The 13,192-nt window shown below is 39.0% G+C and overlaps 1 protein-coding gene across 6 annotated transcripts in view; it reads left to right on the top strand.

Moving 5' to 3' along the window:
• Positions 1-13,192, top strand: part of HECTD4 (HECT domain E3 ubiquitin protein ligase 4) — a 78,478-nt gene that overhangs the window by 48,878 nt on the left and 16,408 nt on the right. For all 6 annotated transcript variants that reach the window (XR_010885880.1, XM_067306824.1, XM_067306826.1 and 3 more), the window contains 17 exons: positions 131-234; positions 510-671; positions 810-958; positions 1,214-1,293; positions 1,411-1,574; positions 2,104-2,341; positions 2,791-2,927; positions 3,100-3,226; positions 4,216-4,353; positions 4,736-4,872; positions 5,033-5,193; positions 6,280-6,461; positions 7,925-8,130; positions 8,460-8,590; positions 8,820-9,025; positions 9,979-10,158; positions 10,427-11,730. Coding sequence is in view for 5 of the 6 variants with exons in the window: in XM_067306824.1 (XP_067162925.1) it covers positions 131-234; positions 510-671; positions 810-958; positions 1,214-1,293; positions 1,411-1,574; positions 2,104-2,341; positions 2,791-2,927; positions 3,100-3,226; positions 4,216-4,353; positions 4,736-4,872; positions 5,033-5,193; positions 6,280-6,461; positions 7,925-8,130; positions 8,460-8,590; positions 8,820-9,025; positions 9,979-10,158; positions 10,427-11,730 (3,806 nt within the window). In the remaining variant the exon portion in view is untranslated. The remainder of the gene's footprint in view (positions 1-130; positions 235-509; positions 672-809; positions 959-1,213; positions 1,294-1,410; positions 1,575-2,103; positions 2,342-2,790; positions 2,928-3,099; positions 3,227-4,215; positions 4,354-4,735; positions 4,873-5,032; positions 5,194-6,279; positions 6,462-7,924; positions 8,131-8,459; positions 8,591-8,819; positions 9,026-9,978; positions 10,159-10,426; positions 11,731-13,192) is intronic.

Here is a 13,192-nt window from a genome sequence, read left to right as displayed (position 1 = left end):
TAGTTATTTTAAAATGCATTTTTGTCATATTTCTTTCTAATATGATTATTGTTTTTAAAATTGAAGTATTGGACTCTTAAGTGACTGATTTGCTTGGAACCTCATGACTTGGTTTGGTTTGTTGTTACAGGGGAGAGGCTCCTTGTTGTGGAAATGCAGTGTGAAAGGTTACGAATGCTATATCGTGACTGTGCTCGCCCTCCTCCTCCTCCGCTCCAAGCAGACAGAAGACAGGTGAGCACAGAAATGGTGCCGAGTCTTCTGGCATCTCACAGATGAAGCCAGCTATTCAATACTGAGGGTCTGCCTGTGGTGTGGGAGCCAACTGGTTGGTTTTTCTTTAAATATTTAATTTACTGTGATTTCATGTAATGGGATGTGATTTGTTGTGATTGCAGTCATGGTAATTGCAAGTGCTGTATTAAGTATGCACTTCATAAAAGAATGTCATTGGATTTTAGTAGATAGCTTCAACTATAATTGGTAAAATGCTCTGTTCTTCTTTACAGCCCAAAGAAATCACTTGGAGCCCGTCAAGAGTGTTTCCCCCTGTGCGAGCATGCATGTTTTCATCGCATCTCACAGCTGTGACCTTTTTGGCTGATCCTAGTGCAGGTGGGGGACTTCCTCGGGGCACATTTATCTATGCTACTTCACCAGTTCCAGTACAGGTAAGAACTCACAACAGTACAACAATTTGTGTCATTTAATATTCAGTAGTGCTTGAAAAGAAAGGATGAAAATTTTTTGCTTGACCTATACCTTGTGAATGATTTATTACCCTTTTTTGTTTCCATTATTATTTTTAGGCACCATCATTTTACTGGGAAATTGAAATAGTCTCCTATGGAGATACAGATGACGACACTGGTCCAATAGTTTCATTTGGGTTTGCTACGGAGGCAGAAAAACGGGATGGTGCTTGGACAAATCCTGTGGGCACTTGTCTTTTTCACAAGTACGTTGGAGACGTCTTGCTCAGTACGTTTATGTGCTCCTTAGGGAGGAATGCTGTGAGCATATTGTGGTAGGCAACGCATATACATGTTAAATGAAAGGATAAAATGATGAACTAGAATATCTCCTCATTAGAATACGGGGAGTTAAGTTGCCTTTGTCGGTATTGTAGTTACCTAGGCTTCATGTGGTAGAGAGCTATAATATTTATTTGTTTCAGTGCTGGTTTTAATTTTCTTCTTCTAATATTACTTAGCAATGGGCGAGCAGTGCATTACAATGGGTCCAGCTTGCTACAGTGGAAGAGTGTTAGACTGGATGTGACTCTCTCTCCTGGTATGTAAGAATACGGCTAATTTGCTTAACTGGAAAATCTCTTAAAGATAAAGGAAAATAGTGGACAAGAAAACAGATAAATCATGTTTTTCTTTTGATGATTATATTTCTCTGTAGGGGATGTAGCTGGAATTGGCTGGGAAAGAACAGAAGGGACACCACCCCCTCCAGGACAGCCAGCTAAAGGCAGAGTTTATTTTACATATTGTGGGCAGCGACTTGGGCCGTATCTAGAAGATGTCTCTGGTGGAATGTGGCCAGTTGTCCACATTCAGAAAAAGGCAAGTTTTAACAAAAATACATTGGTTGATATATGTTCTTTCACAAGCATTTAAAAAATTATGTGGAAAGTATTGAGCTTACTTTATCTATCTATAAACAGTAGGGTGACAGTTTTTACCTTTATTCGATTAGGTTGAGCTCTCATTCCCTTCCCAGTGTGCATATACATTTTGTTATTTGAAACTGTTTCTGCCCATCAGGACACTAAAGTGGAGATGAGATTGTATTATTCTGTACTAGTAGCCCTTATGTCTGTTAGTATTCCTTCCCAAGAGCAACCTGCTGTGAAGTGTACTGGCTAAGTTCTCTGTATCTTGAAGCTAGAAACAGGGAAAGTTCAAAGTGTTTGCTTAGCAGCTTAATACTTTTCCTGCTGCATCCAGTTTTACAGCCAGCATTGCTGGGAAAACCATATGGTATGGAGATGCAATCAGCTTATCTTTTTGGCAAAGTTTTAAAATAAGAGCAAAGAAAAGGATCAAAACAAAACACAGTTTATCTTATTGCTTTACGTGCGTCTTGTTTCAGAACACGAAAGTCCGTGCTAACTTTGGATCTCGCCAGTTTGCCTATGCTGAAGGACAAGCTCACAGGAATGCTGCTGATCTGTGCATTGACCTAGCTGAAGAAATAAGCGCCAACTTTGAAGCATTGCCTTTTGCCATGGCTTCTGATAGTGACAATGATGCTGGCACTAGCATAGCTTCTGATCCTGGGACCCATGGCCCTCCTTGCAGAATTGCTGCTGTTGCCACAGCTCAACAACGTAAAGTGATGATTACTAACTCTTTAAAAAACCTCTTTCAGGAAAAGTAGTAATCAATTAAACAGGATTTAAGTGTGTTCTGGCTGAAGTTCTTATATACTGCCTGTTTAGCTAAAGTAGCGCAATAACCATTGGCAAATATATGTTTCTGTGATTTTTACATAGGGAGTTACAAAAAGAGTTATTTTGGTCATCCTTTATATGGATGCACAAATTGTTCTCAGCTAATGTAACTGTAATGAGAAGTTATCTTATTAGGACTTTGAATATAATTAGATGCTATAACTGACTGAATCAGCCAATTAGCTGCACTATGTCAAAATGCATTACATTTCCACAAACTGATTGGAGACCATGGAATGCAGAATGTCTCAAGAACCTCACTGAATATTTTTGATGACTTTTTCTACTGTGTTATGATCTCATTATTTCCCTATTCACATTTGCAGAATATGACAGTGACACATCTTGCCACTATAAAATGGAACTCAGTTATGAGAACTTCATCACGTCAGGCCCTGATCCTCATCCCCCTCCTATTGCAGATGATGAAAGCGATGATGATGACGATGATGATATTCCCCGGGTGAGGACCATGACAGCTTCTGCCTGCTATGACTTGTTGTTTAAATATGGATCTTGTAGTTGAAATCTTTAAGTTTTGATACACAAGGGTTTCCCCTGCTTTCTTAAAGAAAATACAGTTGCCATTAACTTTTCTTTTCTTTTGGTGTTCTAAATACCTTTTGCCTTTGTAGGAGGATCACTATGCCCTGTTGGTTAAAGCCTGGGAAACTAAAGTTTTCCCTACAATTAGAAGAAGATTCCGTAATGAAGCTGAGAGGAAGTCTGGGTTGGATCAGATTAAAGGAGCTTTACAGTTAGGTATGGCTGTCTTTATTTCTGTGCATGTTGTTTTACATGATGTGCAATAAGTGTGGAGATAACATCTGCATTTCTTACGCCTTACTGTATTCAGGGCTGGAAAATAGAAGATGTTTTCATTTGCTGTTTTTTCTCAAGTGCATAGGATTTTGCAGGGAGGTCATGATTTTGCCTTGCTTAACCCTTCTATTTAGGTTGGACTATTTAAATGGGGAAAATGGTTTTAGAAATAGTGGAAGAATTCATTCAGCTGTTGTGAAATTACAAAGTATTTTTGCATCTTCATGTAATAATAGTTTGGGAAGAAATTGTCTACATGCGTTTTCTATGTATGATTACATCAATACAAAGCTTCTGAGAAACACTTTAACAAGGAAGGAAATATCTAAGTGAATACTTTGATATTGTTGTGAAAAGAACAGGTCTGACAAGACAACTTGTTTGTGGGAGAGTCAGTGTAAAGTAAGAATTCTGAGCTCTAATGAAGAACAACATACTAGTCACTGTTGGGAAACCTTCATTCCCTATCAGCCAGGCTAAGAGAATATTTAAGTAATTAGATATCTCACCTGCCTGTGATGCTATGAGAATAAGAATTCTTAGTACTTCAAGAGATTTTATTTCAAGTGTAGGGGAAAATATAACTCTCCTTATAGTTCTTGTTCTTCTAGCATTTTTGGATGTTTTAAAAGTTTTGGTACAAAGGTTGGTCATTAGAGCAGTAAATTGAAGGTCAGGCATAGTAAGTCTCTTCTGCTATGGGGAGATGAGGTCCTTTTGTTTTCTGAGGAGGGTTGACTTTAGAAATACACTTAAAGTCAGGTAGCCTTTATAAGTATTGCCCACCACTATCACTTTGAGATGAATAAAGTTTGCAAAATGTGATATATAATGATCAGTTGAGAATGTGATGCAGAAAATGCACTAGAGGTATGTAGCTATTGCAAAATCAAGCTTCAATTTAACCAGCAGCTTGTTCTGTCTGCCAGGAATGGTTGATATAGCCCGACAAACTGTAGAATTCCTCTACGAGGAAAATGGTGGCATCCCAAGAGACCTCTACCTTCCTACCATTGAGGATATCAAAGATGAAGCAAATAAATTTACAATTGATAAAGTACGAAAAGGTAAGGTCATTTTGATCTTTCTTTTCCAGAAAGAAAGTTATAACCAAATATGATTTATTTCTGCATGTGCTGACAATACCATATGGTTAAAACACACAGATCTTTAGGTGAACATGGAATGGAACTGGAAGCGTGAACTGTTTGTTTGTTTTTTATCAGAGTGCCTTCTTTTTATTTTTAGGGGTTTTTTTGAAAATAAATGTACTGTGTATGAAGTTATCTTGTTCCCCCTGCCCCTTTTAATGTGCCTTGTTAATGCAGGTGGACTCCGTTCATCTTAATCAAAATAAAAGCTAAGGAGCTCTGGTGTTAGAGATCCACTATATAAATTGTCAGCTTGAGAAAATGCTGTATTTTAATAACTGTGTTCCTTTCTATTCAGGTCTCACGGTGGTGACTCGCTCTCCTGACAGCAATAATGTTGCCAGTAATGCTGTTGGAACAGCTTTACCAAAGTTTGCTATTCGTGGGATGCTGAAGACATTTGGTCTTCACGGTGTAGTGCTGGATGTCGATTCAGTAAGTAAAGCTGCATTTGGAGGGCTTTTAATGCATCAGCATCACACATCTGTGAGCAATTATGATAAAGTGTACTAGATTGCTTACAATGCTAATTCTGAGCTCTTCAAAAAAAATCCATTACTGTGTTTATTGACAGTGTTGTTTTGTGTTATTCTAGGTAAATGAATTGGTACAAGTAGAGACTTATCTCAGAAGTGAAGGAGTTTTGGTAAGATACTGGTATCCTATTGACATGTTAGAAAGGCCACCTGCTGGTTATAGGAGGACTGCAACTAATGGTTTGGTTACCCTGGATAATACAAATATCCAAATTCACAGGTAAAAAAAAAAAAAGAAAAAAAGAAGAAGTTAGAGTATGTAAAAGACATTTTTATTACATGGCTCAATCAATAACATTTCATATAGTGAAATTATCTACTACAACCTTATTCTGAGCAGAAGTAAACTTCTGAATCTTTTTGTAGTTGTTAGATTAAAACCAACAAAGATTAATTAAATCTTAATGTTTTAATGAACAGTGTTTATTTTTGTAATAAAGGAACCTGGTTATGATGGTCTTGTTGAAAGGGTGAAGTGATCTGTCTGTATAAATACTAAACTATTTAAACTTTCACAAAGCTGGATTGCTTGTGTAGTACATTCAGTTATTTAGTGGTACTCATAACATCTGCTTTTTGTCTGTGGGTTCTGTCTTGCTTGATTCTGGAAATGTGAATTTCACTGTTAAATACAGGACTCTCTGCACCTCATGAGACTGCATTTCTCACTCGTAGGACTGAGGTTTTAATGCAAAAGTTACCAGTAGTAGAAATCCTGCCATTTTATTTTTGCATGCTGATTTGTATAAAAATGGGATCTTATCTCTTCTCAAAAATGAAAATAGGTTTTATTTTCATGGCTCTTTTCCTCTGTGAGTTTAAACACTTGAAACTGCACAACCTGAGCGGTCTCCTTGGGCTTAAATTTGCAGGAAGATTGTGCCAATGTATGAGAAGCAATAGAAGACTACAGGGGCATATTTTGTTTTGTTTAATTCAGCGCCATACTTAGTCATGTGAGAGTGGTTTTGTTGATAAAGTCTAAGAGGTATCTATCTTCCTGGGAGCCTAGGTTTCCTGTACCATCAATCAGTTGCTATCTAAAGGCTCAAGAAGTCTCAACTGACTCTGTGGAGATTTGGCTTCTAATTCAAACGCCTTAATTTCATGCCAGAATTAGATGGGCTGAGAGCTATCTTAAGCAAATAAGAAAGATCTGGATCTATTTGAACCATTTAAATAAGAATAAATTAAGAGTATGTGTGTGTGTGTGTGTTTGGATTTGGATTCAAAGGCAGGTTACTGGATATGGCTTATATTTTAAGTGTGTTGAAACAATTTTGTGTTTTGATGTTTTTTTTTCTAGAGAGCTTTTGCGAAGTGAAGCTGCACTGGCCAAACTGTACTGCCGCATGGCTCTCCTTAATATCTTTGCCCCCAAGTCTCCACACATGTTTACTCGCCTGTTCCATATTCCTGCCATCCGTGATATCACTCTGGAGCACCTGCAGTTGCTGTCCAACCAACTTCTTGCGCCACCTCTTCCTGGTAAGCACTAATTTTTATCATAGCTGCTTTTGGTACAATAGTTTTCTGGGGGCAAAAAAACTAATGAGTTTGGCACTTACTGTTTGATTAAGTAGTTAAAAATGATGGCACTTAAAAAGTTTACTCAATGGACTTCTGACACGATTACTTTAGTGACAGGGGACTAAACTTAGATTCTTGCTAATGATCTGATTAAAACTGAGAGTTCAGAGACCCTCCTAAGATTCCACATGTGTGCTTGTGTTCTTTTGTCATTGGTCATCTTCTGTTTATTTAAAAAAAAAAAAAAGTATCCAGATGGGATACTTGTAAGGAATTGAGAATGTTTTATAGTTTGAATCCAGGATACTAATACTAGATGCCAGGTGGGTCTCACAGTTTTCAAAATTCAACTCTTCATTTTACAAAATGGTTTGTCCTTTTCCTACTGGAATCACAGATCTGATTAGAGAATGTATGTGCTGAATCATGGATCTTTGGCTATTTCAAGTGAGTGTTAAAAAAGAAAATTATCGTGACAAAGCTATTCTGCATGCAAAGAGATGTGTGATGGCTGGGGCCTAAAGAGGAAGTATAAAGCATTGAATATAGGCTATTAATAATTGAAAGTGATTATTTACCACTGGAAAGAGAGTTCTGTTCCCCTCTCCAATTACTTTGAAACTTGGCTACCTCTAACAGATGCTGCATTGTATAAGATCCTCTTGCAGGGTACAGCACTACTTTGCATGGCTTTAGAAAATACTTTCACAAGCTTTTTTTTATTTTTTCCCCCTTTTTTCTTTTTCTTTAGTTTAAAATATGTCTAATCCAAGTCCTGCTAACACATACAGTTTTCAATTTGGGATTTTGGTGAATGTCCACACTTAGCTTTAATTAATGCCTTTGTGCAATACGCTTTTTCTATGATTTCTACCATTAACTCCAGAAAGGGAGCTGTCTGAGGCACAGGGGGCTTGGGACCTACTCAGGGCCACCTGAAAACTATCATGTTTGTACTTGGGGAAAGCTTGAGGACAGATAAAGCTGCTTCCACCTCATCTAGAATCCCATGTGAGGCGGAAAGAGAGTGCTTCTGGTTCCTCAGCCTCCTACTTACGAAGTAAATGGGAATATGTTTGCCTTCGTATGTGTGACAGAGCAAGGCAGCCGTGAACCTTTACAGCTCATGCATGTCTGGCAGGCCTCCCTGAGGGTTGGTTTAAAGCAGATGAAGAGTACAGCTGAGATTTAGAGGGCCATCCCATCTGAAACCATCCATGTCAGGGGTGCAGGTTTGGTTTTGGGAGGATCCTTTGTATTGCTGATCTTTGGGAGGGGGGATTGCACTTGCTTAGGAGTGAATGTAGAGGCTTGTAATCTTACAAGTGTTTTAAAACATCTCTCTCCACTGTCTGTTTCACTGGCTACGTAAACATTTTGAAGCAATTTCCAAATTTGTCATATCTTACCTGTTATTGCAGATGGAACAATCAGTTCAAGTTCTATTCTTCTGGCCCAGTCCCTGCAACATTGCATCCATTCCCAGAACTGTGCTGCCACAGATCTTTTCTACCAGGGCAATTCACAAGCCATCAGAGAGTGGCTTACTGTTGCCATCACTCGGACACTGCATCAAGGAGAGGAGAGCCTGTTAGATCTCACTAAACAAATATGTTCCTTTTTGCAGGTAAAATATTTATTAACGGTTCATGATTATTATGGTTTTTAAGGTCTGTCTTCTTTCTAAGGAGCCCTTGCTTCATATATTATTCTAACTTTCATAATATTGTCTTTCACACTGAATTGTTTCTCTGGATTGATTGTATTGCTCTTCGGATCATATTGGGCACACTGAAAACATACGTAGTAGCGATATCCTGGACCATACTGAAATCAAGTGGCCTCAGACTACATCATTACTTGCAATGCTGTATTTTATTTGTAAAAGAAGGGATGGGGTGGGAAGGGGGTGTTACTGCTGCTTGGAGGCTTTCCTTATGAAACTTTATTTTACAGACTGCACCAGAACAGTTTCCTGCTGAAGAATTCCCAATTTCGGAATCCAAAGTCAATATGGATGTTAATTTTCCTGGGGCTGCATTTGTAATTGTGTCCTGTAAGGAAAGTCAGTCTGGATTCCGCAAAGAGTAAGTAATTGAGGGGCTGCGAGTGGCAAAGATTACGCGCGTGCTGCCTAGGCTGCTGAGCCTCTGTGGACCCTGTGTATGTAGGTGCTCATTTTTCAGATTTTTCTCTTCTCAGAGGCTTGTTTTCTAGGTGGAGGGATAAATGCTGCAGAGTGTCTGAATTGCATCTTGCTGTGTTTGGGTCAGGATTTCTAATAGTTAATTACATTCTTTTTTACTGTTTTTCCAGTTCATCCCTGTATAAAGCTCCTTGGGCTCGAGTGCTTGTCTATGGGCTTGGGCATAAAGTTAAGAGGAATGGCCAATTAAACCTAATTGAAGCAGTGTGTTATCCTCGAGATGCCTCTCCAACCAACACAGGCCTAACACCTCCCCCAACAACCAACCAGTACCCTTCCGTGATCACCCCCACAGACAAAGTCCACATCAAACTAGGTAAAAAATTAAATAATAATAATAAAAAAAAATTTTTAAACTGTGCTCTCAAAAGTGAGGCAAACAACATCATTGTTTCTATAGGAGCTTCCTGTATTGTCCCCAGTCCTGCCTTCTCTTATGAGAGCGTTTTTGAACAAGGTATTAGGAAATGTGTCCTAGCAGAAATATACCATTGCTCTTAACCAAACAGACAAGTTTTTTATAAAGCTGGAAGCCATCTGACTATGATTTTGTTAGTCCTTTTAAATCTGTCAGGATCTGCACTTCCTCTGGTGATCTGTCGTCCATGAGCTGCACAAAGTAGTGTCTGGTGATATTTCTGCCATGTTCAAGTTGGTGCTACTGTTGATTGAAATGCTGTATTTCAGATGGAGATTAAATTTATTTTTCGCTTGTGATTGTAAGGTCCTTTAACATGTGGAGTTCCTATATGTATAGGAATATATAGGTCATCCCAGCTTCTCAAGCAGAAGCAATTGTTAATTTTTTTTCCTCCATTTCCAGCCTAAGGGAGAAACAGTGTGATTTATTTAGAGCAGTGTATGTGACTGAGCTGCAGTCTTAAAACTTTCCACTCAAGGTCCTTAAGTTCTTTTGTTTGTTTGTTTTTTTTAACAGTATCTCTGTTTTCTTGAATACTGATCACAAAACCATTTCTTTGTAGTACAGTGCATGTGAAAGGCCTATATGCTTCTAGGCTAAAAAATACAGGCTTAAAAGTTCTATTTGATGTCATGGAAACAAAATGTTATTTCTACATTATCACCATGGATTATATCAAGATATCATTACATATAAAGTTTTCTGTTTGTTTGTTAGATGCTTAATAGAGAAACTTCTCATCTAGCCTAAATTTAGCCTTAACAAAAAAAATGATAAGATTTGATACTACTTTTACTTTTTGTAGTGCCTAGAGTCATGATGAGTTTTTTCTTTGCCCTTTTGTTCAGGAGTATCTCCTCCTCCTGGAGCTGTGTTGGTCTTACATTCTCTTCCCCTTGAATTCCCTCTGGCAATGGCATTCACAGAACAGCTGCTAACTTGGAAATTGGAGGATGGAGATGGAAAATCAGAAGATGAACTGGACACTATTCCTGCTTCAGTTCTCTTGCAAGTAGTGGAATTTTTGGGTGAGGATACAATATTTATTTAATAATGAGCACCAATAACGTGCTGGTTCAGATGGAGGGTTTAAGAAAAAAGAAAAATGACAGTAGCTGCGTATTTCTGAGCTTTTCTGTAATAATGAAATTTTCTTCAAATTCCAAAAAATTGTTGCTATGCACTTCTTGGACAGCCTTCCTATTTTGCTTATTGTTGACATACATTGCAACTCATGTAATAAAGCTACTGATAGCGAAACAATGCTGACTCCCATGTCTTGCCTTTCACACACAGGAAACTTTCTCTGGACAACTGACATGGCAGCATGCGTGAAGGAGTTGATATTTCATCTCTTGGCTGAGTTGCTTCGCAAAATTCACAGTCTGGAGCAGAAAAAAAATCCAGCGGGATTGTCCTCTTCTATTGCCCTTCAGCTAAATCCTTGTCTGGCCATGCTTATGGCCCTTCAGTCAGAACTTCACAAGTTGTATGATGAAGAAACACAAAACTGGGTGTCTGGAAATGCATGTGGTGGTTCTGGTGTTGGAGTGGCTGACCAAGGAAGGTTTTCAACATACTTTCATGCTCTAATGGAAGTCTGCCTTGCTGTAGCAGAAGTAACCTTACCTATCAATATGAGTGTAACAGCTAATGTGATGTCTTCAACAAGTGCCCCAAATCTTAGTGACTCATCCTCCTCATCTTCATCTTCTCCGGGGCAGACACCACAGAGTCCAAGCTTGCTGTCAAAGAGGAAAAAAGTCAAAATGAAGCGGGAAAAGACATCATCTTCAGGTAAACGGTCTTCGTCCAGAGCAGCCGAAACTGATGCTGCAATTCTCAGTATAGGAGGAAGCAAACCTGAAGATATGTTATGGTTTCATAGAGCACTGACTCTACTTATAATTCTCAGACACCTAACTAAAAAGGATCCACAAGGGTTGGGTGTAACAAATGATGCTGTAGCAGATGCATGTCAAGCACTAGTTGGTCCAACAGCTCATAGCCGCTTGCTTGTGATTTCTGGAATACCAACTCACTTAGAGGAGAATACTGTCAGAAGTGCAATCAGAAAGGCATGTAATGCACATGGTGGAGTCTTCAAAGATGAAATCTACATCCCTTTGCAGGAAGAGGATCCTAAAAAAATCAAGGACAAAGCAGAAGGAGGAGAATGTAGAACTGAACTGGAAAAACCAATTGTGTCAAGTAGTGCAGACAGTTTGGATATCAGCAGTTCCAGCAGTGTCACCCCTGCTATGAGTGTTAGTGCTTCAGCATCTACAAGCCAGGCCTCCCTCTGCAGCTCGCAGGGTATATCTCGGACCGTTAGCGATATCTCTGTTGACCAGTTTCAAGCTGGACTGGAACTGGCCATTCCACCAGGATTGCTAGAACCACATGTTGTTTCCAGCCAGGAGAGTTTAGATCTTTCGCACTGCAGCACTGGAAGCCTTGGCAGCCTTGGAAGTCTCGGGGAACCACTTGACAACGTAGAGGCAGCATCTGTGTCTGATGTTGGATCAATGTACACAGTCACGTCTCTGGACAACCAGCCACTTTTATCGCGGCCAATCAAGGGTTTTGCAGTAGTGGAGGTAATAGCCTTGAATCAGGAGGGGATTCCTCTCTAGTATATTGTGCTTTTTTTTTTTTTTATGATGATACTGTGATCTGACTATTAAGGAAAAAGTGTATTTTATGTGTTTCCTCCTGCTTGACTGAGACCACAGCTTGAATGACTGAGAGTGAAAGGTACGGTTAGCAAGGTGTAGCTCAGCACAGGTCATGGGTGCAGAATAACCTGTATGTCAATGCGAATGCGAGGCTAAGGAGACTAGGATTTCTCAGCTTAGAAAGGATCACTGAGGGATATAGAATTTTATTCTCCATTTACTTTCTCTGTACCATTCAGAGTCTTATAAATATTGACTCTTTCTCAAAGGACAGAGGGAGACTAGCAGTGAAGTTATCAAGTAGCAAGTTTAAAACAAAAGGAAGTACTCTTGCATGCACCACTTAAGCTGTGGAGCTCATTGCCACAAGATGTTGCAGAGGCGACAAGAGTACGAATGAATTCATAAGGGATTAAGTTCATGGAGGATGGGCAAATTGGTAGCTACTAAGTGCAGCAGTCAATGCAGCCTTCAGCTCAGGAAATCTTTAAACCACTAATTTCTGAAGGCTGAGAGAATACATAAAGGAAAAAGATCTACTCATGCTCTACTTCATGTAATTTTCTTCAAAGATTTGCTACTGGCCACTGCTGGAGATTAACTCTGGGATAGGAGGCCCTTTGGTTTGACCCATAAGACAATTCTTTTATGCTTGATGGCTATATTTTCACATATTAAACCATTTACAGATTCCTCTGCGTTGCTGCTTTTGAAGAGATGATAAATCATGTTGATACTTGGTTCCGCATTTATTTTTAAAAGTATTTTAGGTGGTTGTCACTAGTGCCAGATCAAACGTCAGGTTCCCGTGCATGGGTGAAAACTCAGTTTTCACTGTTGTTGCCCCAACTGCATGTTGGAGGTTTCTCAGAACCTTACCGAAGCACTTCCATTTCTGCTAGCCTGAGTCTGCAGAGAGACATTTCCACATAGTCTGGGCTTGTATCAGTTTCCCTTTTTGAAGAAAATAACTTACTCCAATAGAAAGTGTTCAGTTGCTCTTCTCAAGCTATTAATTGATGTGAAGACAGCAGAGTTGAAATAAAGCATAAAATGTGTACAGAAAGCTGTCAGCATATTCATACTGAAACCTGCTCCAAGTCTGTAGCTGCTCTGTTAATGATGCATGATAGTTATTCTCAGAATCAAAGGAAATTATTGTTTCTGTTTCCTGGCAGTGTAGCTGAGGCTTCAAGGTCTGTTCTAATTTAGGTATTTTCTAAATGGAGAATTGAAGCAAGGAAGGCAGAGTTGCAAATGATGACAGATTACTGATCTGAAACTTTCAGTTTTTCCTTATCTAATATTTCTAAGGACTGTCTCCAGACTAAGACATGGAATAATTCATTCAAAGCTGCATGTGTTTAACTCGCAGGATGGTGGT

Source organism: Apteryx mantelli, chromosome 17, assembly GCF_036417845.1.
Source record: "Apteryx mantelli isolate bAptMan1 chromosome 17, bAptMan1.hap1, whole genome shotgun sequence".
Classification (NCBI taxonomy): domain Eukaryota; kingdom Metazoa; phylum Chordata; class Aves; order Apterygiformes; family Apterygidae; genus Apteryx; species Apteryx mantelli.
The sequence above is the reverse complement of the archived record's forward strand: the minus strand, read 5'-3'. Positions and strand labels throughout refer to the sequence as shown.